Source organism: Triticum dicoccoides, chromosome 3A (genome assembly GCF_002162155.2).
Source record: "Triticum dicoccoides isolate Atlit2015 ecotype Zavitan chromosome 3A, WEW_v2.0, whole genome shotgun sequence".
Classification (NCBI taxonomy): domain Eukaryota; kingdom Viridiplantae; phylum Streptophyta; class Magnoliopsida; order Poales; family Poaceae; genus Triticum; species Triticum dicoccoides.
This window is the reverse complement of record NC_041384.1, coordinates 211,263,829-211,290,824: the sequence shown is the minus strand read 5'-3', so window position 1 is coordinate 211,290,824 and position 26,996 is coordinate 211,263,829. Positions and strand designations below refer to the sequence as shown.

The window sequence follows — 26,996 nt, the reverse complement described above, 5'->3', positions numbered from 1 at the left end:
CCGAGTGAGAGGTTTGCTCTTCACTCGGTAGGATTTTAACAACTTAGGCGAGCACTGGGCTGCAGCTAAGCCCCCGAGTGAGAGGTTTGCTCTTCACTCGGTAGGATTTCTATATCTTAGGCGAGCACTGGGCTGCAGCTAAGCCCCCGAGTGGAAGTCTGGCTTACCACTCGGTAGGATTTTATTTACTCTTAGGCGAAACGGATTCGCAGCTAAGCCTCCGAGTGGGAGTCTGACTCACCACTCGGTAGGATTTTATTTACTCTTAGGCGAAACGGATTCGCAGCTAAGCCTCCGAGTGGGAGTCTGACTCACCACTCGGAGGATTTTTACAAACTTAGGCGAAACGGATTCGCGGCTAAGTCACCCACTGAGGGGAAATTTTATTGGACAAAATAAAAAGTGACAAAAATTATGGAGGAACTATGACACTATTATTTTGAGGTCCATGGACTACAGAAGTACTTTATCGCAACTCATCCGAGTGATTAAATTTAAGTGTAAAATGAGCGGAGTAGTTCCGCGTTCCAAGCTCGGGGCTCGTCGATATTATGCTCGACGTTGTAAAGACGGTACGCCCCGTTGTGGAGAACTTTGGTGACGATGAAGGGTCCTTCCCAAGAAGGAGCAAGCTTGTGTTGTTTCTTCTGATCCACTCGGAGAACTAAATCTCCTTCCTGGAAGGCTCGACCCCTCACATTTCTGGCGTGGAAACGACACAAATCTTGTTGGTAGATGGTCGACCGGATCAGAGCCATCTCCCTTTCTTCCTCTAAAAGGTCGACTGCGTCCTGCCGCGCTTGTTTAGCTTCTGCTTCATTGTAGATTTCAACTCGAGGAGCATTGTGGAGAAGATCACTCGGCAAGACTGCTTCAGCTCCGTAGACCAAGAAGAATGGGGTTCTTCCGGTCGACCGATTAGGTGTGGTCCGCAGTCCCCAAAGCACCGAGGGAAGTTCGTCGACCCAAGCTCCAGCTGCATGCTTGAGATCACGCATCAGTCGGGGTTTCAATCCCTTGAGAATCAGGCCATTGGCTCGCTCTGCTTGTCCATTCGACTGCGGGTGAGCGACTGAAGCGTAGTCGACTCGCGTGCCTTGAGAGTTACAGAAATCTCTGAATTCCTCCGAGTCAAAGTTCGACCCATTATCCGTAATGATGCTGTGCGGGACTCCATATCTGAATATTAGTTCCCTGATGAAGCTAACAGCAGCACCGGCGTCAAGGCTCTTGATTGGTTTAGCCTCAATCCACTTGGTGATTTGTCGACTGCCACCAGTACATGCGTGAAACCACTTCGCCCTGTTCTCAAAGGACCGACCATGTCCAACCCCCATACTGCGAAAGGCCAGACGAGTGGGACGGTCTTCAGAGCCGATGCAGGCTTGTGCGACATATTCGAGTAGAACTGACATCCCTCGCACTTATCCACTATTTCCTTTGCCATCTCATTCGCCTTTGGCCAGTAAAATCCGGCTCGGTATGCTTTGGCCACGATGGTCCGAGAGGACGCATGATGACCACAGGTTCCCGAGTGGATATCATTGAGGATGATTCGACCTTCTTCTGGTGTTATGCACTTCTGACCAACTCCAGTCGCGCTTTCTCTGTATAATTGTCCTTTGATTACGGTAAAGGCCTTAGATCGACGGACGATCTGTCGAGCCTCTTCCTCATCCTCCGGGAGCTCTTTTCTAAGGATATATGCGATATATGGAACTGTGCAGTCGGGAATGACCACCAAGACCTCCATGACCAAGTCGACCACTGCTGGGACTTCAACCTCAGTCGGATCTGTGGCACTCTTGGGCTGTGGAGCTTCTTCGGTGAAAGGATCTTCTTTGACTGACGGAGTGTGTATATGCTCCAAGAACACACCACTCGGAATGGCTTCTCTCTTGGAACCTATCTTTGCTAGATCATCAGCTGCTTGATTTTTCAGTCGGAGTATATGATGGAGCTCCAACCCCTCGAACTTCTTTTCCAGCTTCCTCACTGCACTGCAGTATCCAGTCATGGCTGGGCTTCTCACGTCCCACTCCTTCATCACTTGGTTGACCACTAAATCCGAGTCGCCATAGACCATCAGGCGACGAACGCCGAGTGAAATGGCCATGCGCAATCCGTATAAGAGGGCCTCATATTCTGCCTCATTGTTGGAGGAATCAAAGTGAATCTGGAGCACATATCTGAGCTTATCTCCTCTGGGGGAAACCAGGACAACCCCAACACCGGAACCATTCAACATCTTAGAGCCATCAAAGAACATGGTCCAATGCTCCGAGTGAACTTCAGTCGGCCGCTGCTGTTCAATCCACTCGGCGAGGAAATCTGCTATTGCCTGGGACTTAATGGCTTTCTTTGCCTCAAACTTGATATCAAGGGGAAGAAGTTCAATCGCCCATTTAGCCACTCGACCAGTTGCATCTCTGTTGTGCAAAATCTCTGATAGTGGAGCGTCGCTGACGACTGTGATGGAATGATCAGAGAAATAATGAGCAACCTTCTTTGTGGTCATGTATATTCCATACACAAGCTTCTGATAATGAGGATATCTCTGCTTGGATGGAGTCAAGACTTCAGACAAATAATACACTGGGCGCTGAACTTTGAGAGCTTTTCCTTCTTCTTCCCACTCGACCGTAAGCACAGTACTGACGACTTGTCCTGTGGCTGCGATATAGAGCAATAGAGGCTCTTTGCTGATTGGAGCAGCAAGCACCGGCTGGGTGGAAAGCAGAGCTTTTAGCTCGGCAAACGCTGCATCAGCTTCTGGAGTCCACTCGAACTTGTCTGCCTTCTTCATCAGTCGGTAAAGAGGCAATGCCTTTTCACCGAGTCGTGAGATGAATCGACTTAATGCGGCCAAGCATCCAGTAAGCTTCTGGACATCGTGCACTCGCACAGGGCGTTTCATTTGGAGAATAGTGCCGATCTTCTCTGGATTAGCGTCGATTCCTCGCTCGGAAACGAGAAAACCGCCACCAGGAACTCCAAATGTGCACTTTGATGGATTGAGCTTGATATCATACCTTCTGAGGTTGGCAAATGTTTCGGCGAGGTCAGCGAGCAGGTCGGAACCTTTTCGTGACTTGACGACGATATCATCCATATACGCTTCCACATTCCGACTGATTTGAGTGAGAAGACACTTCTAAATCATTCGCATAAATGTGGCTCCGGCATTCTTGAGGCCGAATGGCATGGTGATATAGCAGAAGCACCCGAATGGAGTGATGAAAGCTGTTTTTACCTCGTCGGGTCCGTACAGACGGATCTGGTGGTACCCGGAGTAGGCGTCTAGAAAAGACAGTCTCTCGCATCCCGCGGTCGAGTCAACAATTTGATCTATGCGAGGGAGAGGAAAATGATCTTTCGGGCAGGCCCGGTTGATGTGCTTGAAATCAATGCACATTCGGAGCGATTTGTCCTTCTTAGGAACCATGACAACATTAACGAGCCACTCGGAGTGGTATATCTCTCGGATAAATCCTGCCGCCAACAGTCGAGCCACTTCCTCACCAATGGCTTTTCTCTTCTGGACGGCGGACCGCCGAAGATGCTCTTTGAATGGTTTTGCTGATGAGTTGACTCTTAGGCGATGCTCAGCCAGTCCCCTGCGAACACCTGGCATGTCAGCGGGCTTCCATGCAAAAATGTCCCAGTTCTCACGGAGGAACTGGATGAGCGTTTCTTCCTATTTCGGGTCGAGTGTTGTGGAGATGTGGGTCGGAGCTGCATCGGGGTCGGTCGGGTGAATGTGAACAGGCTTTGTCTCACCGGACGACTGAAATGCAGATTCTGTGGCGGGTTTCTTGGATCGCAGCAAATCACTCGGATCTGCGTTTTGCTTGTATTCTTCGAACTCGACCGCTGTCACCTGGGAATCGGCAATCTTTGAGCCCTTCTAAAAGCACTCTTCTGCCTTTTTCCGATCACCGGTGACAGTGATCACCCCTTTGGGGCCGGGCATCTTCAATTTGATGTACACGTAACATGGTCGAGCCATGAACCGTGCATAAGCTGGTCTCCCCAAAATGGCATGATATGCACTCTGAAAATCCACGACCTCAAACGTCAACTTCTCTTTGCGAAAATGTTTCGAATCACCAAACACCACGTCTAGAGCTATTTGGCCGAGTGACTCGGCTTTCTTCCCTGGTATAACTCCATGAAAGCTCATGTTACTGGTGCTCAGTCGGGACATCGGAATGCCCATTCCTTTCAGCGTGTTTGCATACAACAAATTCAGCCCACTACCACCGTCCATCAGCACTTTTGTCAGTCGAGTGCCTTTGACAACTGGATCGACCACCAAAGCTTGCCTCCCAGGGGTGGCAATATGAGTCGGGTGATCAGATTGGTCGAATGTGATGGGTGTTTGGGACCATCTCAGATAATTTGCTTTTGCTGGGGCGACCATGTTCACCTCTCGGTTAATGACTTTCAATCGACTCTTGCTTTCCACATCTGCAAAGATCATCAGAGTGGAGTTGATATGTGGATATCCTTCCTCACTGTCCTCCTTGTCTGCGGGCTTGTCCGACTCCTTCTCCTTGTCCTTAGACTGTTTTCCCTGAAACTGCTGGATCAGGAGTCGACATTGGCGAGTGGTATGCTTCGGGTAGATGATATTCTCTTCTTTGTCTTTCTTCGTGTGGATGTGACACGGCATATCCATCACGTCATTCCCTTCCTTATCCTTTACCTTCTTAGGGTTCCAGGATCCTTTTGGTTTCCCTTTAAACTTTCCCTGAGTCACGGCCAGAGCCTCTCTAGGAGTTGCCGGTTCAGCCTTCCGCTTCTGTTTCCGACTGGTGTTCCCCTTTTCCGACTGACTCGGCTTGTGCTTGCCGCTTCGGAATCGGTCTTCTTCTTCGCCGTTGGCGTACTTGGTAGCAATCTCCATCATCCGACTCAAGGTCATGTCACCGGTTCGACCAAATTTCAAACTCAATTCTCTATTCTTGACACCATCCTTAAAGGCGCAGACTGCCTGATGATCAGACACATTCTCCACAGTATGGTGCAAAGTGATCCATCTCTGAATATATTCCCTGAGAGTCTCATTGTTCTTCTGCACGCAGACTTGCAGCTCCGTCAATCCAGCCGGTCGCTTGCAAGTTCCTTCAAACGTTCTGATGAACACTCGGGACAGATCTTCCCAAGTGTAAATGCTGCTAGGAGGTAATTGAGTCAACCATGCCCTGGCAGAACCTTCCAGCATGAGGGGCAAATGCTTCATGGCCACCTCGTCGTTCCCACCACCAATCTGAACCGCCACTCGGTAGTCTTCAAGCCAAGTCTCGGGCTTAGACTCACCAATGAACTTGCTGACTCCTGTTGCCAACCTGAAATTGGGAGGGATAACTGCGGCTCTGATAGCTCTGCTGAAACATTCAGGACCAGAAACATGCACTCGACTGCTTGTGGGCGCATCTCTGTCGAGTCCACCTTGATGGGCTCTGTTCCGGTCGACTAAACCTTGCACGATAATGGATCACGCGTCAAAGCCTGGTTCTCTGGGGTCGACTGGAACTCTTCGCCCCGCACTGAGCTGGCGCCTGTCATCTTGCTGCCGAGGAGCGTAAGACCCACCCCTCGGAGGGGAATTGGGCACTCGACGCCTATCATCTCGGTCGAGTCGGTCACCATATTGGTCTCGCCGATTCTCGCGCCCTTCACGCCGCGGAGGCGATCTGGGGCTGTGAGCCGACTGAACCGTATTCGCAGCGACGGATCGACTGTGAATTCTGTTGCGCGACTGCGACACGGCCGAATTCTGATCTCCTGCTGCCCGGAGCAGATCCCTGATCTGCATCAAGCCTCTGCCAGCTTCCGACTGAGAGGGCTGGATGGACTCTGCTATACGTGTCGCAGCTGCTAAATTCTGGATTGGGGTTCGATATACCTGAGTCGGCGGGAAGAGTTGACGTCGACTGGTGTCGGGAACTCGTTGCCGCGCGCGCTAGTCGAGTGCTCGCTGAAGATTCTCCAGTCGAGCGCGTTCGACCAAATTGGCTAAACGAGCCTCCTCCAAGGCGCGAGTCTCGGGGGTTTCTCCTGCGATGGGAGTACGCAGGACATCCACGTTCGAAGTTCCTCTCTTTGCAGAGAGTCGAGTGGCTCGGGCTGGTACTCTTCGTGGTCTCGTGCGGGGTCGCCTCCGTCGCCTGCCCCACCATCACGGGCGAAGCCAGGGGGACTGCGGGGCCCGTCGACCATCAGGATTTCCGCCGCTGGATCACTGCTATCGCACTCGGATGCAGTCTCTACGGAGCCAGTCGACAGATCGAACAGGCCATAGAGAGATTCGTCGGGCTCGATTGTCGCAACTTGGGTGGTGGCCGTCTGGCGAGCCACCGCGTGCCTCACCCACCGCTGAAGCCTCGACCGGCCCGAGCGCTTGCGCTGGCGGGAGACCGGAAGGGTGGTCGATGGGGGAGTCGACCGATACGGAGTCGACGGTTGCCGCAGCAGAACGCCGCGGACACATGCGCGAAAATGCGTCGCACCGCGGACGGGGAGCGCATCGACGTCGAGTGGAGCCTCCTGGAGCCAGGCGGAGTCGTCGGCGACGAAGGTGAGAGCACCGAGACGGATCTCTCGACCCTCAACCAAAACTCCAGCAGTCATCATGATGAAAGTACTCGGAAGAACCGCAACTTCTCCACAAAATCGCTAAAACACCGGCCCCAAGGCGGGCGCCAACTGTCGTGGTTCTAAGTCTGACAGTAGAGTGGGGGGTAGGTATGGAGAGGCAAAGTCTTAGCTATGGAGAGGTTGTAAACACAAGAGATGTACGAGTTCAGGCCCTTCTCGGAGGAAGTAAAAGCCCTACGTCTCGGAGCCCGGAGGCGGTCGAGTGGATTATGTGTATATGAGTTACAGGATGCCGAACCCTTCTGCCTGTGGAGGGGGGCGGCTTATATAGAGTGCGCCAGGACCCCAGCCAGCCCACGTAATGAAGGGTTTAAGGTGTATTTAGTCCGGGGCGTTACTGGTAACGTCCACATACAGTGTCTTAACTACCATAAAGTCTACTTAACTACAGGTCGTTGCAGTGCAGAGTGCCTTTTGACCTCCTGGTAGTCGAGTGAGTCTTCGTGGTCGAGTCCTTCAAGTCAGTCGAGTGAATCCCTCGTTGGTCGACTGGAAGGTGACCTCTTCTAAGGGTGTCCTTGGGCAGGGTACTTAGATCAGGTCTGTGACCCTACCCTAGGTACATGACTCCATCAGTCGTTGCTCTAACATTAAACAAAAAAACATTGGCACCTTAGTCGTTACTTTAACATTTAAAACTAGTCTCTTGCGCTGGGATCTCTCTATGAATGGTAATTTTGACACACATAGGTGAAACCTAGAGAGAAAACTGAAGTAGGGGTGCTGCATTTTGGTGCGCAGACACACTGGTGGGGATTGATTTTCGTGTTCAATCTATTGGCTGCTTGAACAATAAGGACACAAGAAAAATAACTAAGAGTCGATTATAGAGTTGAAGCTATTAAACTTCGCAAACAACTACCCCTAACCTCTTCAGATCTGAGGTATATCACCAACAAAGAACAAAAACAAACAAAGAAACGAAAAAAGATGGAGAAAAAAGTAGGGGGAAACTCACTCTATCAGCAGCGCCCGCCATTTCTCTCTCGTTGAGCCTCTGTAGCACGCCGATCTTCAGAGCTCAGCCTCTCTTCTCCCCACTGCAGCGTTGTTCGATTTGAGACTGCGAGAATGGGGAGAAACGATGCGTAAATGAGCTCTGACTGCTCGCTCCCCTCTGCTTAATAACCACGGACTGATCGCTTCCCTTTCTCAAAAAAAAGACTGGTCGCTTCCCCTTCTTCACTTTAATGCGGCCCAAAAAACAAAAACACAGAAAAAAAAAAAGAACGGGCACAGCCCAGCCCCAGCCCATCAGCAGCACTCGCTCTGGGAGGCGCGCATACAGCGGGAAAAAAATAAAGCGGGCCGGTCCATGCCTTAGACAGGGCGAAAACTAAGGACAAAGTACCCCAGCGTGAATCTACAAGCAGCTGAAGATCGGACGGCTGGCCCATCGACTGAGACTTCACAAAAGTCTCAGTCTGACTGATTTTTAGCGTCTCCATTCAACAAATCGCATCACCACCAGGCACGTAACCCCCAGTGCGTCACTTGTAAGGCTCTATACGAGCTCAACCGTGCGTGGCAATGGAGATCGAATCCAACCCAAAGTATTGCAGAGTTATTAAAAGAGCATCATCCGAGGAGGACCGGCTGAGTGGCCTCCCCGACGACGTCCTCCACTCGATCGTCGGCCGGGTCCCCCTCAAACAAGCCGTCTGCACCAGCGCCCTCTCCACGCGGTGGGCATGCCTGTGGCTCCACGCGCTCGCCGCCTCCGCCGTCCTCGACTTCACCGACAGCGACTTCGTCCGCGGCCAGTCCCCGGAGCAGATCGTGGCCACGGTGAACCGCTGCCTCGAGGTACACGGCGCGGCGCCCATCGATGTGTTCCACATGGCGTTGTCCCCGTTCGACGCGTTTGGGCGGGACGTCGTCCGGTGGGCCGCGACCGCCTTGGGGAGAGGCGCCAGGGAGGTGGGGGTGGACCTGACGCAGCACGACAACGGCCGCGGGGCTCTAGAGTTTCCCGGGGACCTCTTCCAGACCGAGAGCTCCCTGGCGGTGCTCAGCTTCGGCCGGTGCAGCCTCCGCGACGTCCAGCCCGGCGCGGCGGGGCTCGCCGGCCTGACATCGCTCTCCCTCAACCAAGTCGACGTCACCGACGATGCTCTCCGGGACGTGGTGTCCGGGTGCCGGCTGCTCGAGTTTCTGAGCCTGAAGAGCTGCCACCTCCTCGTGTACGTGAGGGTCGCCGGCGAGAGGCTGCGGGGCCTGCAGATCGTGCGCTGCCTGGCAATGCGCCACCTGCAGGTGGCCGCGCCCGTGCTGGAGTCTGTTGCCTACCACGGCGACGTCCTCATCTGGAGAGAGGACGAGCCGTCCGGCGTGGAGTTCGTTGGCCCAGGCGGCAGGACCGATGCCAGGCCGGAGCTAAAGGACGCGTACCTGACCCACATCGGCTATGCCGAATACGACGAAGTAATTCACGAGTTCGCCTACTCAGGCTTCCTGGATCAGGTTTCGCATGCCAAGATTTTGACACTTTGTTCCGTGGGCATGCTGGTACGATATTCAAACTTGTTCTTGCCTAGGAAACAGTTAGGTGATTAACTGACGGTGTCCTTTATACGATCAGCACATGGAAGAAGAGCGACTGTTCTTTGAGGCCAGTGTGGATATATACCCCGAACCTTGAAGAGCTGCAGCTGCTTGTGGACTCCATGGGCGACGACGATGTTACTCACTTCTCCGTATTCTTTGAGGTCTTCGAGGCGCCGCTCCTCGAGCGCCTCTTTATCCGGGTAAGCATCCTGATACATGACCATTCCAACCTAACTTCCCATGGCGTGCGATCCTAACGAGCTAGCGGCTCCGCCGATCGAACTTGCAGTTGCCAGACGCGCGCGGCGGCACGGCGGCGACAGGCGAGGGCGCGGATATCGTTCTCGAGTACGAGATCACTCTCGACCACCTGACGTTCCTCAAGGTGGTGAACTTCCCAGGGAGGAGGCGCGAGCTGCGGCTGCTAAGGTTTGTCCTGCGCAGGGCTCCTGTCCTCGAGCTGTCGAGCAGCTGGTGCTCGTCACCCCGGAAGACGTGGGAACTCCAGGAGACCATGAACACCAGGACAACGTCCGCCTGCTCCTTAAGGTCGTCCAAGAGCATGTGTCAGAGATCAGCAAGGCGTGGCTCTGGCAGGAGCCCCGCGTCACCGTGTGCCGGCCGAGGGAGGACGACAGCCGGAGCCCTGCACACACCAAGTACTACCACCATGACCAGGCGTAGTTCAACTACAGGTAATTAAGAGACCGGCTACATACAAGTCGACTGATTTTGTATGTTGGGTCAGTCTTTTTTTTTTTTTTGCACCATAGGAGATGAAAACAATGCCGGTATCGAGAGCGGATTATCCACCATGCACAGGATATTTCATGCATGTTTTGGCCCCATGGTCGGGTTGTGTGTCGGTGTAAATAGTACCAGGTCAACCGCATGCCCCACCTCTCCCTTTTATAACTCTATACCAGAAATATCTTCCCTCTTATTTCTTTCTATGTAAATAATTTAGATGCCTGATATCTTGTGAAACAAAAGTGTGCTTTATATTCTACTAGAAGAACGTCCGTGCGTTGCAACGGAGCCACATTAACTTTAAGAGTTCAATATTAATCATGTTAATAATACATTTAATATTCTTATACATATCAAATGACACTGGCGACCTTTTTTGTCAATTTAGCAACGGGCTCAGTTGCAACGGGCTCTTTATACATATCAGACAACTCGCTACTACTTAAACTACAACTATGGCTACCAATATTTTTTTGTCAATTTAGCTCAGCAATAGTGCCTGGCTTAATAGACTGCTTTGCATTCACCCCCTCAGAAGACAGAGAGAACCAACTCAACATGTCAGAAGATTAACAGAAATTTCATTTGTATGGCATGAACATATAGCAGGAGCACCAACACATAGATCAGCAGAGAGCAGAGCACAGCATGCACACACTCGGGCCATCTATATCGTACACACACAGCAACGCACACACGCATCACGCTGGCATACACATACAGAAAAGCAGGCACACAAGCATCATGCGCATTGGCCGGTGCGACGCACGCAGAGCAAGTACGTACGCACGGAGAGCAAGCTAGCAAGCATGCACACGTCCAACCCCGCCGCTGCATGCGCTGGCAGAAGGTGAGACAGCAAGAGAGACTGCACATTGAAGCTGTCCATGCAAGGCTGGAGGTGCTGCGCCGGCGACGGCGGTGTCAGGACGGCGCTTGATTCGTTCCCGGTGGCGTGGAGCTTGGGGCGGCAACGCGGCGATAGCTAGTGCTCGGGGATGGGGGTTTGGGGCGGGGACAGTCGACCCGATGGTTGGCGAAGTTAACGGGCTTGGGCGGCTGGAAATTCGGCGGGTGGCGGTGGCACAGCGCGAGGATGGGACATGCGGAAAACCTAGCGGGCGTTCAACTACCAATACCCACGCCTTTTTCAGGAGAATTGCTTGTGAAAATAACGTGCGACGACGACTTAGCGAGCGGATCCCCTTAAAAAAGACATAGCGAGCAGATTCCCTTAAAACTGGTAGGAATGGATACGATTGATGACGTTGATAAATAGTGGTGAATGTTGGCCTAATTTACTATCATCATGCATGGAAATGAATCATCAAGAAAAAAATACTTCCTATTACTACACTCATAGGAAGCTTCCTAATCTCTGCTACCAAACAGTTTCTGCCCAAACAAGGAAGGAAAGTTATGGACGTGCTTCGGAAGGAAACAAACGTTATGAAGATTAATTGTGATTGATTGTGATTGATTCTTTTACATAAAGACATTACTAAATAATTTGCGTCGGTATGGAAAGTTCTGATCCGTTCAGTTTTTTTCGTTGTGTGAGAGGGTGAAGTGAAAATAAACCGATGAAGTGGGGGAGGCGACGAAAAAATCTACGACGGTTAACCTACGAAAAAAACCGGACGAAAGTGGTGGGACGAAAAAAAATCTGGAAGCGAGACTACCAACTGCTAGGAATGGATACGATTGATGACGTTGATAAATAGTGGTGAATGTTGGCCTAATTTACTATCATCATGCATGAAAACGAATCATCAAGAAAAAGAATACTTCGTATTACTACACTCATAGGGAGCTTCCTAATCTCTGCTACCAAATAGTTTCTGCCCAAACAAGGAAGGAAAGTTATGGACGTGATTCGGAAGGAAACAAACGTTATGAAGATTAATTATGATTGATTGTGATTGATTCTTTTACATAAAGACATTACTAAATAATTTGCGTTAGTATGGAAAGTTCTGATCCGTTCAATTTTTTTCGTTGTGTGAGAGGGTGAAGTGAAAATAAACCGATGAAGTGGGGGAGGCGACGAAAAAAATCTACGACGGTTAACCTACGAAAAAAACCAGACGAAAGTGGTGGGACGAAAAAAAACCTGGAAGCGAGACTACCAACTGCTCCATTAGAAGTAGAGATTTGGACAAATATGTTTATTCCGACGAGACATTCAAAACAAGACCAATATTGAATATATTATTAAAACTGTTTTTTTACAAATATATTCAAGAGTGGTCTTCTTTTAAAGTCCTAATCCGAAGGAACGCAAATATGGAAACATATTGTAAATCAAAATTTTGATTCAAAAGATAAAATGGATTCTAACATTAAAATCATATGAAAAAATATGAGTTAGTGAGAGGAGAGAGGTCATATGAAAAAGGGAGGCTACACTATGGGCAAAAATGACTGGTTGATGTGACGCATTTAACATGCATGAACACGAATCTCCAACATAGATGATCGACACTCAATACATGCATGGTAGATATGTTTTTCTCCAAAGGTATCCCTATGGCAACGCTATGCCTAGCTGGGTGCAGGCAATTGTTGGGCCTGGGCATGACATGCATGGATAATGGATGGGTCACACGTACATCACATTAACAGTTTGGCTTTTTAGGTATGATGGATATGAGTACGTACATGAAAAATAAAAGCACACACGTTTGTATAAGTCTTTAGTGATGGTATAGACATAAAAAAATCGAAAAAAATGTATGTGTGCCACATCGGTATTGCCTTTTAAGAAGAAGAAAAATTTGCAAACAATTTTAAACTCAAATTGCACTTTTTGTAATACACAACGAATAAACATATACTAGTGCAATTTTCACAACCTAGTATAATTTACACACATATTATAGTATTTGAGTGTATACCAGCCCTTTATGAAGAAATAAAATATAAAAATAAAAACAAAAAACAAAATAGTAAAATTTCTACGTAAGAATGAAACCCTTTAAGAAGAAAGGAAATAAAAAACAACAAAATAATGAAATTTTCTAGGGAAGAATAAACCATTAAGAAGAAAGAAAATAAAAATAAAAAAACAAAATCATTAATTTTTTATGGAACAATGGAACCATTTAAGAAGAAAGGAAATAAAAAGTAAAATAAAACAAAAATAATGAAGTTTTCTAGGAAAAGTTGAAACCCTTTAAAAAGAAAGAAAATAAAAAATTTGCATACAGGTTTGCCCTGAAATTGCACATTTTGTAATATGCAAAAAAAAGCATATACTGTACAACTTTTGCTCTCTACTATAATTTACAAAACAATGGTGCATCGTACTTGCGTGTATACTTACTTACAAACATAGAAAAAACATATTCTGAGAAGAAATGAAGTACAATGGCATTGGCACTACTCTTAAGAAAAAATAAAGTGAAAAAAGGAAATAGTAATAAAATTTACACATTAATTGCACTTTTCTAGTATATGTTGGAATAAACAAATAATAGTGAAATTTACATTAAAAGGAAGTTTTTAAGCAAGGAATGAATTAGTGGCATTGGTATTAACCTTAAAAAAGAAATGAAATAAAAACTAAAACATAATAAAAAATAAAGTTTTTCTAGTAGAAAATGAATTAGTGACATTGGTATTACTCTTAAGAAGAAAGGAAATTAAAAGAACTTGCACACAACTTTGAGTGAAATTGCACTTTTTGTAATATGCAAAGAATACAGGTAAATAATGCAACTTCCATAATATAGTATAATTTGCACACATATTATGTAGTACTTGCGTGCATACATATACAAAAAATATTAATGGATTTTTAAAAAATAATGAATTAGCAAAAATTTAGCACAAAAAATAGCATTGGTATTGCCCTTAAAAAAGAAAGAAAATAATAAAATTTCCAAACAATTAGCACAAAAATGCACTTCTCATAATATATAGAATAAACATATAAGAGTGATGTTTCCGTACTCTAATGTAATTTGTACATGTAGTACTTGCATGTATACATTTACACACACTTAACATATGAAAATAAACGTAAAGAAATAAAAAAACTCAACAGAAAAATAAAAAATAGAAACCAAAAGCAAACAAGAAAATAAAAGCAAACACAAGGAGGAAAAAGCATACACACACTAAAATTGGGATGCATTTCATCCATGCATGTGCGTGCCAGAGCCACGAAGTGGACATGCATGCATGCATGAAGTCGTATCGTGCACTCAGCAAGGATAGGCAAAAAAATCAATTGAACAAGTAACGGAGTCAGTCGAATCTCCTACACATGTATCACAAAGCATTTTGAATCAACGGCCGCAAATTTGACTGACCGAATTTAATAATTCAGTCGCCTGACATATAGCTAACGTGGCTAATTAATTAGGTCCAACACCCCATTCGTTGTAGAAGTCCCGTTGCAACAATTAATAAGCACATCTGGAATGGACATCAATACCTTTAGGCTGGTCATAGTGAGAAATAACTTAGACTAGTGTCATGCATAGGACATAATAGTAGTATTTTAGATGGCTTCATTTATTAGCTTGTAGACTTATCTTGTCTTGAAAAACGCTATGTTACAGTAACATATTATGTTACCACCTCTCATTAATTACTTGCCACATAAGCATAAATTTCTTGAAGTGTGTTGTGTTACTAGCTAAGTTACTCCCACTATGACTAGCCTTACGGACACGTCCGGGCAAATAGGGAGACGGCCATCAAACACTATGCGCCAAGTGTTGCCGACTTCATTCCACATGTATATTTAGATTAATAGCGATTTTTAGCATACGTAAATAAGTGCAAACATATGTAATCACAACCAAAAAAGCGCCAGATGTTTATATGATTTTTTTACATGCGGTCAATCTTAAAAATTGCCAATTTGGCTGTCTGTGCAAAAATCCTTATTGTTTTTGCCTTTCATACGAGTTGTCTATGCCAAGTTCTTCACTATGCGGCCGACTCCTTCAAATTGGGCGCCAAACGCTTCAACATCCTGGCGCACAGTAGGCTTGCACGATCTTTCTTGCATCGGGTTCCCAAGTATAGACATCTTCGTGGTCAACATCTTGGTGCCCTCCAAAGTGGCTGTGAGCTCAACATTTTTCTCTTGAAGCTTGACCATCTTCTCTTGCGCTATGATGAACTTTTCAAACCTCTCGGCCTTCTTTTCCTCCTTCACATCATTGCACTCGATGCATGTCTCCTTCTTCTTCACCATGATAATCACGAACCTCTTTCTCATCTTGGTTGCCGCCCTTTCTCGCTTCTCCTTCTCCTTCTCTCACTTCCTCCTCGGTTCCTAGCCATCCCTTTTTGTTGGAGCAAGCCTTTTTTTGGATCACCATTTTCGCCTACATCGGTCATGATGACAGTCTTGACGAAACTGAAAACGACATTGAACCACTTGGGGTTGCGCATTGAACTTCAGCCAACAATGCATGAAGAGGATGCACTACAAGGTCGGGGGCACTAATGAAAGCCAGATGCACATTGTTGCAAGACTAGTCAAGGTTGTCACATGTCTGACGTGCGATGCTGCAAGGACGACCTCCCACTTCTACAAGTTCTATGTGTGATAATGCAAGGTCACGCGTCTATGTTAAAAGAGGGACACACATCACTGCAAGACTAGGCGGGGATCTGCATGTCGGACATGGCGTGCAACATTGCAAGGCTGGTCCCCAGTAGCTACAAATTAGACGCGTGATGTTGCAGTGTCAGGAGGGAGGGGGTGCTCAAAGCGGGGCACATGCCACCATAAATTTGTGCCGACCCTAATGCATGCCATATGTGCGGCACCGCAAGGCTAATAACCAGATGTTGCAAGCCAGTCGACCATTGTTGCAAGCAAAAAGCATGTTGCTGCCAAAGTCAACTAGAACTGTTCTTTCACTAATGCAAGCTAGAGCAACGTGCTACAAAAGCTTGCCATCATTGTTGTAAGGAGCATAATTTCTCGCACAAATCATGTAGGGAGGCATAGGTATGAAATCTTTATGGCAACATGTTGATATGTTGCGCAAAGGCAAACAGAGAAAGCTGCTGGGATCCGATGGTGAAGATTGTTGTCATTCAACGGTTAGTTAGTGAGCCGGCCAATATGTGCCTATGATTTACAGGCTAACACCTAACAGACGCCTAAACATTTTGTGAATTGATGAAACGTCTTTTAGGGTACTGTGAATATTTTTATTTGATATCCGTGAAACTATCTCACAAAACACTTGAACAAATGGAAAACATGAAAAATCAAAGAGTGTGGCTAAGTTAGTTGACTAAGACTCAACCAAGTCTCAATCAAGTGGCATAATATATACTGCCTCTACCGCAAATTGCTTGTCACTCAAATGGGTCTATCTTTCACTAAAATAGTGCTAGATACATCCATTTGAGCGACAACTAATTTGGGATGGAGTAAGTATGAAATAAAAAGAAGAAAATAAAATAAAATTTTGAATGAATCTCCATGCGAGACTTCACGAATATAGCACCGATTGAGACATAAGCAAGTCTCAGTCGACTGATATTTAGCAACACCGAAAGCCAAAAAAAAGGACAATAAGTTAAAATTTTGATTTTTTAACTTGTTATTAAAAAACAACAAGACGTATAAAAAGGAAAAAGACGAAAAAAGAATCTTCTGGAGACCAAAACTGGATCAGGCCAAGTACAAGCAATTTCCGATTTTTCTGCCAAAAAACCCAGTGACGTTCACCACGCGATTGACCCCAATCTTTTTTGTAAGATTAACTATTTTTTGTAAGAGATTGACCCCAATCTGATGTTTCCTGTTCGGCGCTTAACGTTCCCGTTACAGCGAGCGCCCACACCGGAGGTTTTTTCGTTGCTTGATGGGTCGGCCCACCTCAGCTCCGCTTTTGCATCTGTTTTAGCAAGCTTCCAAACTTTTTTTTCCCGCTCTCTTTCTCAAAATCATTAATTAAGAAGTATTTGTTGCAAAAAGCACTCCATTTTCCTAAGTCGCGACAAGTGGTGCATATGCAGCGCGCCACTTGTCGCAACCTGGAAGTTTTTCCTTTTTTCGTAGATCCGTTTATTCAAAACGTTTTATCTCTTAAATTGTGCGTTCAAATCTTGAACCGTCTTCATCGTTGGATTCCTCGCGTCGAGATCTTCAAAACTAGATCCCATGTTAATAAGTTTTGACGAACTTATTTTTTCACGAAAAAAACCAGACGAAAAAACCGGGCGAAAAAACCGGGCGAAAAAACCGGTTTTTTTCCATTCCGAAAGAGGCACGTCAATGCCTCTCACGAAATCACAACCGTTCCTCTCATGGAAGCAAAACCGTGACTCTCATGAAAGGAAAAAAAACAAAAAACACGTTTTTTTCGTTTCCAAGAGGCACGGCCGTGACTCTCGTGAAAGCACAACCGTGACTCTCACGAAAGCAAAACCGTGACTCTCGCGAAAGAAAAAAAAACAGAAAACGTGTATTTTTTTCCCTTTTCGAGAGGCACGGCCGTGACTTTCGCGAAAGCACAACCGTGCCTCTCGCGGAAGCAAAACCGTGACTCTCCCGAAAGAAAAATAAAATAGAAAACGTGTTTTGTTTTTCCCTTTCCGAGAGGCACGGCCGTGACTCTCGCGAAAGCACAACCGTGCCTCTCGCGGAAGCAAAGCCGTGACTCTCGTGAAAGAAAAAAAAACAGAAAATGCGTTTTTTTTCATTTCCGAAAGGCACGACCGTGACTCTTGCTAAAGCACAACTGTGCCTCTCACGAAAGAAAAAACGTGAATTTCGCGAAAGGAAAAAAAGAAAACGTGTTTTTTCGCGCAAAATAAAATTTGAATTTTTTTTAATCAAAAAGCTAAAAAAGACAGGAGAAAAACCAAAATGTCGAAAAAAAACTAAAAAAAACCGTTTAAAAAGCTGAAAACACGTGCGGAAAAATAAAAAAACAAAATCCGAAGGAAGCGTCCAGAGCGCGACACGTGGTAAATGGCTAAGAACACGCCAAGTAACGCTGATCGTTGCGAGGCTCCCGAAGAAGCGCTCGTTAACTAGTTGCTCCCTCTTTTTCTTGGTTTCTTTACGTTAAGTTCGGCTTTCTCTGATTCGTTTCTTTACGTTAAGTTCGGCTTTCTCTGATTTTTGTTTTCACTGGGTTCACAGGCCTAAGGGCCGGCCCAAGAAGCGTGCGCGCGTGCGTTAAGCGCTGACGAGGAGGTCTCCCCCAATCCCCCGTTCCCCTCCGCCCTACACGCTCTCGCTCCCGTTGCCGCCGCCAGCTCCTCCCCCTTTCGCCGGAGCTCCTTCTCCGGCAGTAGAGATGGTGAAAGGCGCAGTCCGGTATGACCACTTCTCCCCTTCGCTTGATTCGTTGCTAGTCCCGGGTCCCGTCAAGTTTTCAGTTTCAGAGCCAGAGAAACAAATAACCAACCCCACTTCCGTCACTCCTTTGAGTGATCCGGGGGCTCCAAACCCTAGCGCCGGTGCACCCCCTCTCTCCTCCTCTGCCGTAGGCTCCGTGCGCGGTGGCGGAGGGCTTCTCCCCTAAAGGGTGGAGGGAATTTTTTTTTCTTCGTCTCTCGGCGGGTGGGGTACCGGGGCTACCGGGGCGGCGGCTGCTAGCCGAGCTCGCGTGGTCTAATTTCCGAGGTCACGCTCCTGAGGACGCTGGGCGGCACCGTCCCGTGCCCCGGTTTTCTACACGCCAGTTGCTGGACGTGAACCATAAACAATAACGAGAATTTGGCAATTCACAAGTCAGACATCCTTGATAAATACGTTCGTAACTGTGAATCAGTCTAGTATCGGCTTGGCCTCACTTGTAGTGCTTGTTATATTCTCAATTCAATTGTCTGTTCTTCTGCATCTGAAACCTTGCTGCAACCTTGTAGCTATGAGCCTGGACCGGCATTTCAGGAGAGTGGAGAGCAGGGCAAGCTTGAAATACCAGCATCTGGCTCGACAGAATTTTGGCTAATACAGTGGCCTCTAAACCATGTAACTCGGAAGTTTTTTTTTCCACCCCCATGGCATGTTACTAGTATGCTGCATTTGGGCTCCAGGGTAACATTTTTCTGTATTATTACACAGGTAAATGCTTCTGAGTTTAGTGGTAAAGAAGTTACTGTTGAGCTTCAGGATGATGGAAACTTGGGAAATTTGGAGAGTTCTTCCGGTAAATAAACACAATGATGTATTATTTCGAAATTATTTTCACGTGATTAATTACATGTTTCAGTGATCTTAAAGCTTCCCAGCATTCAGACAACAATGGAGTTTGGTTTTTCTAAATACTGTTACTCTTGAGTGTTCAGCGGGCCTATTTTATCTGGACAGTGATCTTTATTCCTAAAGGTGTTATAAATGAAACCACTTGCTTGTCCATGGTGAAACTTGTCTTTCATTTTGTTAGGTGTAAATAAGATTCAGACAATGCTTGTTCTTTGATGGTCACTATTGTTATGCAGGCCACCAAGTATTGGCTTGAGTTATTAGTTCAGTCTGAACTAACTCTTATTCAAATTTTTTGAAAGCTTGTTTATCTGTGCAAAACAAACTATTAGTTCCTATTGGCTCCTTGAAACAGAAATAGAAATTAACAAGATGTTATACTTCAGTCTAAAAAAAGATGTTATTCTTTGTGGATATTCTGACTCCAGAAGTTTGGTATTTCCAGTGAAATTTCCTTGTGAACTTTTTCATGTAATGGCCAGTTATATCCTCCTCCTTAATATAAGCTAGTTGTTGATTGACATGCAATATGTTGACATCTGCAATATGTTGTAGTACTAGATGACTTGTCTAGTCCCTTCTCCATTCTCATTGACTGAAAATACCATTATTTTATCAAAATTGCTATGAATACTTTCCGCAAACATTCCGGTTTATCTCATGTACGTTATTTGGCAGGGAAATCATATGAACTCGTTAGCTTTGCTGCTCAACAGCCAGATGCTACTGTCTTCATTCCATCAGGATCTGAAATGAAAGCCGGTACTTGAAACGTCAACTTAGTACTTTAATTGTTCGGTATTAGGAATGCTCTGCTATTATTTTTCCATTATTGAAGTAATGTGAAGTTTGCTGAAGCATTCTACTGTCTTTGTTTATAGTATTTTGAAGTCATAATGATGACACAGTCTATGGGTTGGTAAACCCTAATTTACTTTGCATTACTTAGGCACCTATTAATATTTTGCTTGTTTGCCAAAACTTCAATTCACTGGATACTAGTAAACCATATATTGTAGCACTATGTTTGATTTCAGAATACTTGGATCCTAGTCTTCAATGGGAATAACAAATAAAAGAAGAAACTGTATATGACACTTCATTAGTGAAAGTTTACCTCCAGATATCTAACTATTATGAGTTACAGTGTGTGCTTATTGATCTGTATTGAAGCAATGAAGGAAACCAATGTGAGCATCGTAAGAGGGGTATGCCGTGAAAGTAAATCTTAGAGTTTAACTGGCATACAAGGAGTTGGATCATCTGTGTGTTAGCTGATAAAAGAAAAGTATCTTCTCAAAATAAAGCTTCCAATATTGTGAGCTTCAGGAGAACCATTGCTGTTTGAATGATTCATAATTGTATTATGAGAACAAGTTGGTCTAATAGCTATCCTCCAACTATGTAATAAGTAACATGAGTCTAGAAATATATTCTCCATTTAACTGTTGAGACCTGCAGCAGTTGTATGCTGTATTTATTTTCACACAAACATGCAAATAACGTGGGAAAGAAAATCAATTATGTTATGCTTATTTCACACTGTTTAAACAAAAACAAAAAGTAATATATCAGTTCTCAGTGGTTGTGTTCTTTCCAATTTGTTACGAGCCCAAGCAGTCTATTTTACCTTTATTTCTGTCATGTGCTCTGTGCATGTAAATTGGCCTTTTCACTAACATAAATGAATAAATCCAGTGGGGAAGATTTCACGCAGAGTTTGCTTGGTTCGTTACCCTGAACCTGAAGAATTGGAGAAAGAGAAACCAAGTTTTGGGAGTCTTACACCTGGCAGTAGGAGACCTGCAGGTATATATTTTTTAATATGGTTTTTCTTCAGTAATGTCATTTTTCAGCTGCCAATACCTTAGACAAGCCAGGCAGAGATCTAGCTAGATTTACCAAAATTTGCTGAATGAAGTAGTAAAGGAGGGTTTACCCATGAACACAAGTTTAATTTAGTTCTGTTTAACCCAGCCGGAGCTCCATATGCAGAACATCACTACAAAAGTGGTCATAAAATGCACTGACTGTTATTGTTGCTGTTATATGCAAGATATGATGTTGGGCTCATTCGGTTTGGAGGAAATCTAAACGTAGGAATTTGGAGTAGTATAGGAATTTGATAGGATGTCACTTGCCACCCTAAGGAATTGACTTGCCTCGTTCCTACGCGCAAAATGAGCTTTGAGTGGACGTGTAGTACTGTAGTTTCCTCCAAAAGCATAGGAAATGAATAGTATTCCTACAAAATTCCTTTACGCATTTCCTACAAACCGAATGCATATATAGGAAATTTTCCTCCGGAATCCTTGTTCCCATTTTTTTCCTATAAAAATCCTCCAAACCGAATGAGGCCCGTCAGGCAATATTTATCATCTCTGATGAAATGCTGCCTACCAGTATGTTAGCATGTCCTTTCACCTTATAGGATCAGTTGACTGTCACTGATGAGTGCACATGATTTTCCAGGTTCTTCTCGGAAGACTATGTCTCGGTTCAGTGGCTTATCGAAGAACCGTAGCAGCCAAGGATCAGCATTGTCCCTGGGTCAAGAGAACCGTAGCAGCCAAGGATCAGCATTGTCCCAGGGTCAACAGAGCGTGGAGCCGACGCCCAAACACAAGCAGAAGAGAAGGGACGAAAGCAGCTTGGGGGGCCACTCAAACGTGTCCGCCAAGTCCTCGGAAGGATCCCAGGCTCGTGGCGCAGGAAGCAACACAACGTCGGAGATGCCGCCGACGTCGGTGGAGAAATCCAAGAAGAAGAAGAAGGTTAGGATTCAAGAGTAGTAACAACGGTGGCAGCAGCCACCCACCCACCTTGGAGAAGAAGATGCTATTTTTTCCCCTGACAGATGAGCAGTTGCATCTCCTCTTTGTATGCGTCCACACTGTTATTGCTTGTTGCTGGCCTTGGTGTTGCAGCCAGTTGGTCTCTGCGGCCACGGTAACAATCGTGAAATTTTGGTGAATGGAAGTTGTGGAGGCAAATTTCGTGACATGTTCAGCAAATTCAGCATATGTGCCGCATCGGGTGCAATCACATGGATCTCCATTTCTCCAGTCTCTCAACGTTAATCCTCACCCAGCAATATACACCAGCAGCTCGTATTTGGCAAACAAAAACTCCTGCTGCTGCCACAGGGTTGGGCCTATGGGCCGGCCGATCAACATTGCACGTTTATCCGCGCGTGGATCCACTCGGTCTCTCGCACTGCTAAAAAAAACGGTCTCTCGTGGTCCACTAGACGCTCTCGCGTTGCCTAAAAAAAAACTAGACGCTCTCGCGCCTTTTTTTTGGCTATCGGTTTTGCTTAGCGGAGCTGTTAGCCCGTGATTCAGCAAACTGTGTCGTCTGAACCGTTAGCCCGTGATTCAGCAAACAGTGCCGTCTGAACCTAGCGTATGTACTGCCTCGTGCAGGTTTTTTTAACATCAGTGCAGACATAAAGCGCTCATATACATGCGCATGCACTCATTCCTATGAACGCACACATGCACACGCTACCCCTATGAGCATCTCTGAAAGACTGAGCCGGCATATCATCTTGAAATTTATAAAGTCATCGTAGGCGTCTCGTCGTCGGGGAGAAGACGATGAGAACGTCTTCTCCCATGAAATGCGCATCACCAAAAGTCTTGAAATAAATCCAAAAATAAATGCGAGCATCAACATTTAAACGCTGTTGGGATGAAATACCACAATCCCTTTAACCATCCAACCACAGATTGGCTTTTATACCTTGTGCAGGTTTGAAGAATGGTAGGCGATCCGGCACATGATCTTTGTTGTGCGTGCCCTTATCTCGTGCTTGCCGTGCCCGCCCGCCTCATGTACGTCTCGGGTTCAACCCCTGCAACCATACCACGGGAAGAGACGATGGCCCTGGAGAAAGAAAAGAAAAATAGTGATACTGCCATGGTGGTATGGGTAAGACATCGATTACATCTCTGCTGGATTTTCTTGTTTTCGCCACGTCCTCCCATAAGAGTATATAAGATGTTTTAGGTCAATACTTTAGTGACCAAAAACTTTTTATATTTATTTACAAAGATAGTACTTTCTTCATCTCATAATGTAGGACGTTTTTTTAACACTGCAGTGTCAAAAAACGTTTTTCGACACTATACTTTATTACAACTTGTATAGAATCAAGGGCTACAACATTTGTTACCTCCTCTTGGTTTGCTTAGTAGTGCGCACAGCACTTAGTTAACGGGAGACACGGAGATCCGGAGATACACTGCGCAGGTGCACACTAGTTACTTAGTTAAAGGCAGACAGGGAGATCCGGAGATGCACTGCACACCGCAGAATACAGCGACAGAGACGAGACAGCGGCGCAGCGCCGTACGTACTTACCGTCCGGAGCCATCACGAGTTATTTGGGTGCGTTATTGGCTCATCGCAGTCGGTCACGTCGCACCCACGCACGCATGTTTCGCGCGCGCGTTCGCGGTTTTAGACAGGTTTTCGTAATTAGCCAGGAACCAGCTAATCAACCCGTCATGTCGGCCAGCGGACGAGGAATCTAGCTAGTCCGTACTAGCTCTCATCGATGCCCCGGAAAAATGATGAGGCTTTCTAGGCCACCGCAGGTTCTGTTATTAAAGCACACATATCATATCACGGCAGGAAAACTGTTACACATCACAGTTTTTTTTTTCTTTTGCAGATTTCTCTTGTGTGTAAATGTTTTTTTTTGAAAAAGATAAGACATATTAAAAGTTTATCAAAAGTACAAAATAAAAATTACATTAAGATTCTGAGACCACCGAACAACCCGTCAGAACGAGCCGCCGGCATGTCATTGTTGTCGCTTCCCTAACAGAGTCGGCTTGACCTTGTCGATTTTAGCCGGGAGTCTTCGTGCATGTGCCCACAAGGACCAATGCCATGGAGTCGTAGTCATCCCCATTGAACCCTTGCAAAGATTTAAATCACTTAACACAAAATCTCGTCATGATTTTTTTCTTTTGCACATTTCTCTTGTGTGCACATGTTATTTTTTTTCAAACCTATTAAAAGTTCATCAAGAGTTCAAAGTAAAAATTACACCGAGATTCTGATACCACTGAACGACCACTAGTACCGCCAGAACGAGCCGCCGACACGTCACTGCTGCCGCTCCCCTACTAGAGCCGGCTTGACCTTGTTGATGATAGCCAAGAAGTCTTTGTGCATGTGCCCCAAGGACCAGTGCCCTGGACTCGTAGTCGTCGCCTTTGAACTCTTGTATATATTTAAAGCGTCTGACACGAAATCTCGCCACATGTTGAGAAACCCTAACATCACTACACGAAGGAGACAACAGGCTAGAGCTCCGTCAAATACGTCCAGACAGACGAACTCGAGGTGTATTGAAATTTAAAAGACAAACTTGAAGAAGAAGCACCACCACCTGCCCAAGCAGCTGCGAGGACTAAAAAAATTCTAACCTAAAGTACTAACCGGAGTGAAGGCACCGGCATTTCCTCCCCGCCACCAGCCACCAAAGTGGCAGTTAGAGAGGAGACAAATCTACGGGCTCATCGGTTAAGCCTGGAGGGGAGAGTTTGGCCTGCTAGCGGCCTAGGGTTAGGAGAGAAAAAAGAGAGAAAGCCTCGAAGAAAACTCTGGCAGAATGTTGTTTTGTGTGTACAAGTTTAGGGTGTATTTCACGGGAAATACCTTACACGTACCATACGGTTGCGCATTTATACTGCATGTGCACGTAGGCACACGACAGTAGTGCATGGGCTGCACCCATCGCCATCGACCGTATTGGCTCCGCTTGGCCATACCTGCTGCATGTGCTGGTGCTGCGTCCATCCATCTATCGCCAAGACCGATCCTTCCAGCTCCAGGACCCATCGTCCTCCTCAAAATCTTCAGATGATACTGCATTCAATACGTCCATTATACATCACAGCTAGCCAGCTTATTCATTTCTTCACAGCTTGTTTAACATTGTCACCGACCATGCTGCGTCCATCTATATATAGAAGCCCCATCAATCTAAGCCTCCTCCATCTCAGTCCCAGTCCGGGGCCCTTCTCCCCTTCCTCAGCTTCTTCCTTCCCTTCTTCCCCTTCCTCCTGCATGGCATGTATGCGCAAGCCATGGCCATGGAACGATCGATTTGTCAATCGGATTCGCTTGGCCGTCGCCTAGCATCAGGCTCGGGGACTATGGTGCAGCCAAGGATGACTTGCCGATCGAATAATGATACATCATCGTCATATACATTGATCGATCGGCGAGTTGTTCTTGGCTACGTCTTAGCTCCTGCTCCTCATGTCAGGCCGGCCTGCGGTTGTGACGCTTCTCGCCATGGTGATTCCAAGCATGCTGGTAAGTTGGTGCTGGTGAACTCCCACTTATATTAATTTATGAAGAAAACCAAGGAGCTAGCTATATGTTGGTTAATTAATCATTCCATCTAGGAGTATGAATCGAGATCTCTCCCAAATCCCGATGCACATCTTCACTTGAGTTGAGGGTCATGGTTGGGCAGCAGCAGCCACCTCTGCGCTGCTCCGCTAGGAGTTCAACATATGGACAGATTGATACTATCTGTACGTGCTCTGGGCCTCTGGCCACTTGCCGACTTGCGGATGCAGAAACTGACAATTATAAATGCTGTGATATATAGCTCTACTGTAAGATTCCAGGGGCACTGAGGTACGCCTGGCTGGACCAAGCACGAACGGTACTAGCTAACCAAAAGTGGCCGCGAGACACTGAACTTAGTACGTAGTACTGTAGTTTATAATTTGGCACACTGCTACGGTTTGCGCCTTCTTATCACTTGCTCAGTTTCTTCAATACATAAATCATCTTATGATCTATGGAAGAGCTTAGGACGACAAAACCTCCACAAACATCCTATAATTTTTTCTCTAAAAAACCCTCCATAAACAAATGACTGGGCGCACTACTTAATATTGCTTTTGATAAACAACATTTTTATTAACTTAAAATATAGCATCAGGTGGATACAAAGCATGATGAGCAATACCTGGCCTCTGCATAGGTAAGACGCACATAGTCAAAACCAACAGTATGAGCAATACCCGTTTTTACAGTACCAATTTTTATTAACTTAAATCTGACCATTGAATTTCTGAGGATAGGATAGACATTCTCCGTTTAAAAATTAAGGGAGCCATGGTCTCGTCTGCCCAGCCCAACCGGACGGCTGTAGCGGATGAGCAGGCGTTCGTTGGAACTTGGAAGCCATGGGATGTCAAGAATTCCTGGACGTGGGTTCGGAGGTCCTACAGCTTCATTTGACCAGCCGTCCTCGCCTGGAGAGGCGGCGGTGGTCAAGCCGGGTTGAGGCTGCACGCGCTGTCGGAGGGGAGGTCGCCGGAGTAGACGGATGCACAGCTCCGGCGGGACGCTGGCAGGGACCTCCGTGGAGACGAAGACGAGGCAAGAGCAGTCACGAGTGAGCGCTGACCGGTCCTGAAACACGTCAGGTCCCTGGGGAGTAGTGGCGTCCTGGGCGGCGAGTCCTCCTCGAGCTCCTCGTGGTGGGAGGAAGAGGAGGAGGGAGGGAAGGAGAGACTGGAGTACAACGTAACATAGATGGCGAGGAAGAGAGGCCTAGCTGTGCAGCCTCTTGATCAGCCATAGATCGCCTTCGCCTGGCGGACCGGCATAAACTTTTTCTATCCAAAATACCCTTATGACATGTATACTAAACGACGAGAGCCAAGCAGTGCAACCTATACTGCTCGTGATTTCATGGGCAAATTTGAGCAGTACCCATCGGTTGCCATCGTTAGATTTCACGATTGGACGGCCCATATTTGTCGCAGGGCACCATAAAAGAGCTCCAGACAGAATG

At 46.4% G+C, this 26,996-nt stretch overlaps 3 protein-coding genes across 3 annotated transcripts in view; 1 reads left to right on the top strand and 2 right to left on the bottom strand.

Moving 5' to 3' along the window:
• The window catches only part of LOC119267888, a 17,634-nt gene extending 9,880 nt beyond the window's left edge, over window positions 1–7,754 (bottom strand). The window contains exon 1 of the mRNA XM_037549329.1: window positions 7,622–7,754. The gene's annotated coding sequence lies outside the window, so the exon portion shown is untranslated. The remainder of the gene's footprint in view (window positions 1–7,621) is intronic.
• Window positions 7,755–18,107: 10,353 nt separating this feature from the next.
• On the top strand, window positions 18,108–22,162 carry LOC119267887 (mediator-associated protein 2-like). The gene is made up of 6 exons (XM_037549327.1): window positions 18,108–18,268; window positions 18,820–18,925; window positions 19,019–19,103; window positions 19,838–19,921; window positions 20,858–20,968; window positions 21,632–22,162. The coding sequence occupies exons 1-6, from the start codon at window positions 18,249–18,251 to the stop codon at window positions 21,949–21,951; spliced, it is 726 nt and encodes a 241-aa protein (XP_037405224.1). The 5' UTR covers window positions 18,108–18,248; the 3' UTR covers window positions 21,952–22,162.
• A 4,307-nt stretch (window positions 22,163–26,469) lies between these two features.
• Window positions 26,470–26,996, bottom strand: part of LOC119272161 — a 2,791-nt gene continuing 2,264 nt past the window's right edge. Inside the window, exon 2 of the mRNA XM_037553718.1 lies at window positions 26,470–26,713. Coding sequence (XP_037409615.1) covers window positions 26,470–26,713 — 244 coding nt within the window. The remainder of the gene's footprint in view (window positions 26,714–26,996) is intronic.

Excerpts from the sequence above, each read along its gene's own strand:
- LOC119267887 (XM_037549327.1), top strand. The coding sequence starts at position 18,249 with ATGGTGAAAGGCGCAGTCCG. Across the intron at positions 18,269-18,819 it reads ATGGTGAAAGGCGCAGTCCG|CTATGAGCCTGGACCGGCAT; the intron begins GTATGACCACTT and ends GCAACCTTGTAG. Across the intron at positions 20,969-21,631 it reads TGGCAGTAGGAGACCTGCAG|GTTCTTCTCGGAAGACTATG; the intron begins GTATATATTTTT and ends ATGATTTTCCAG.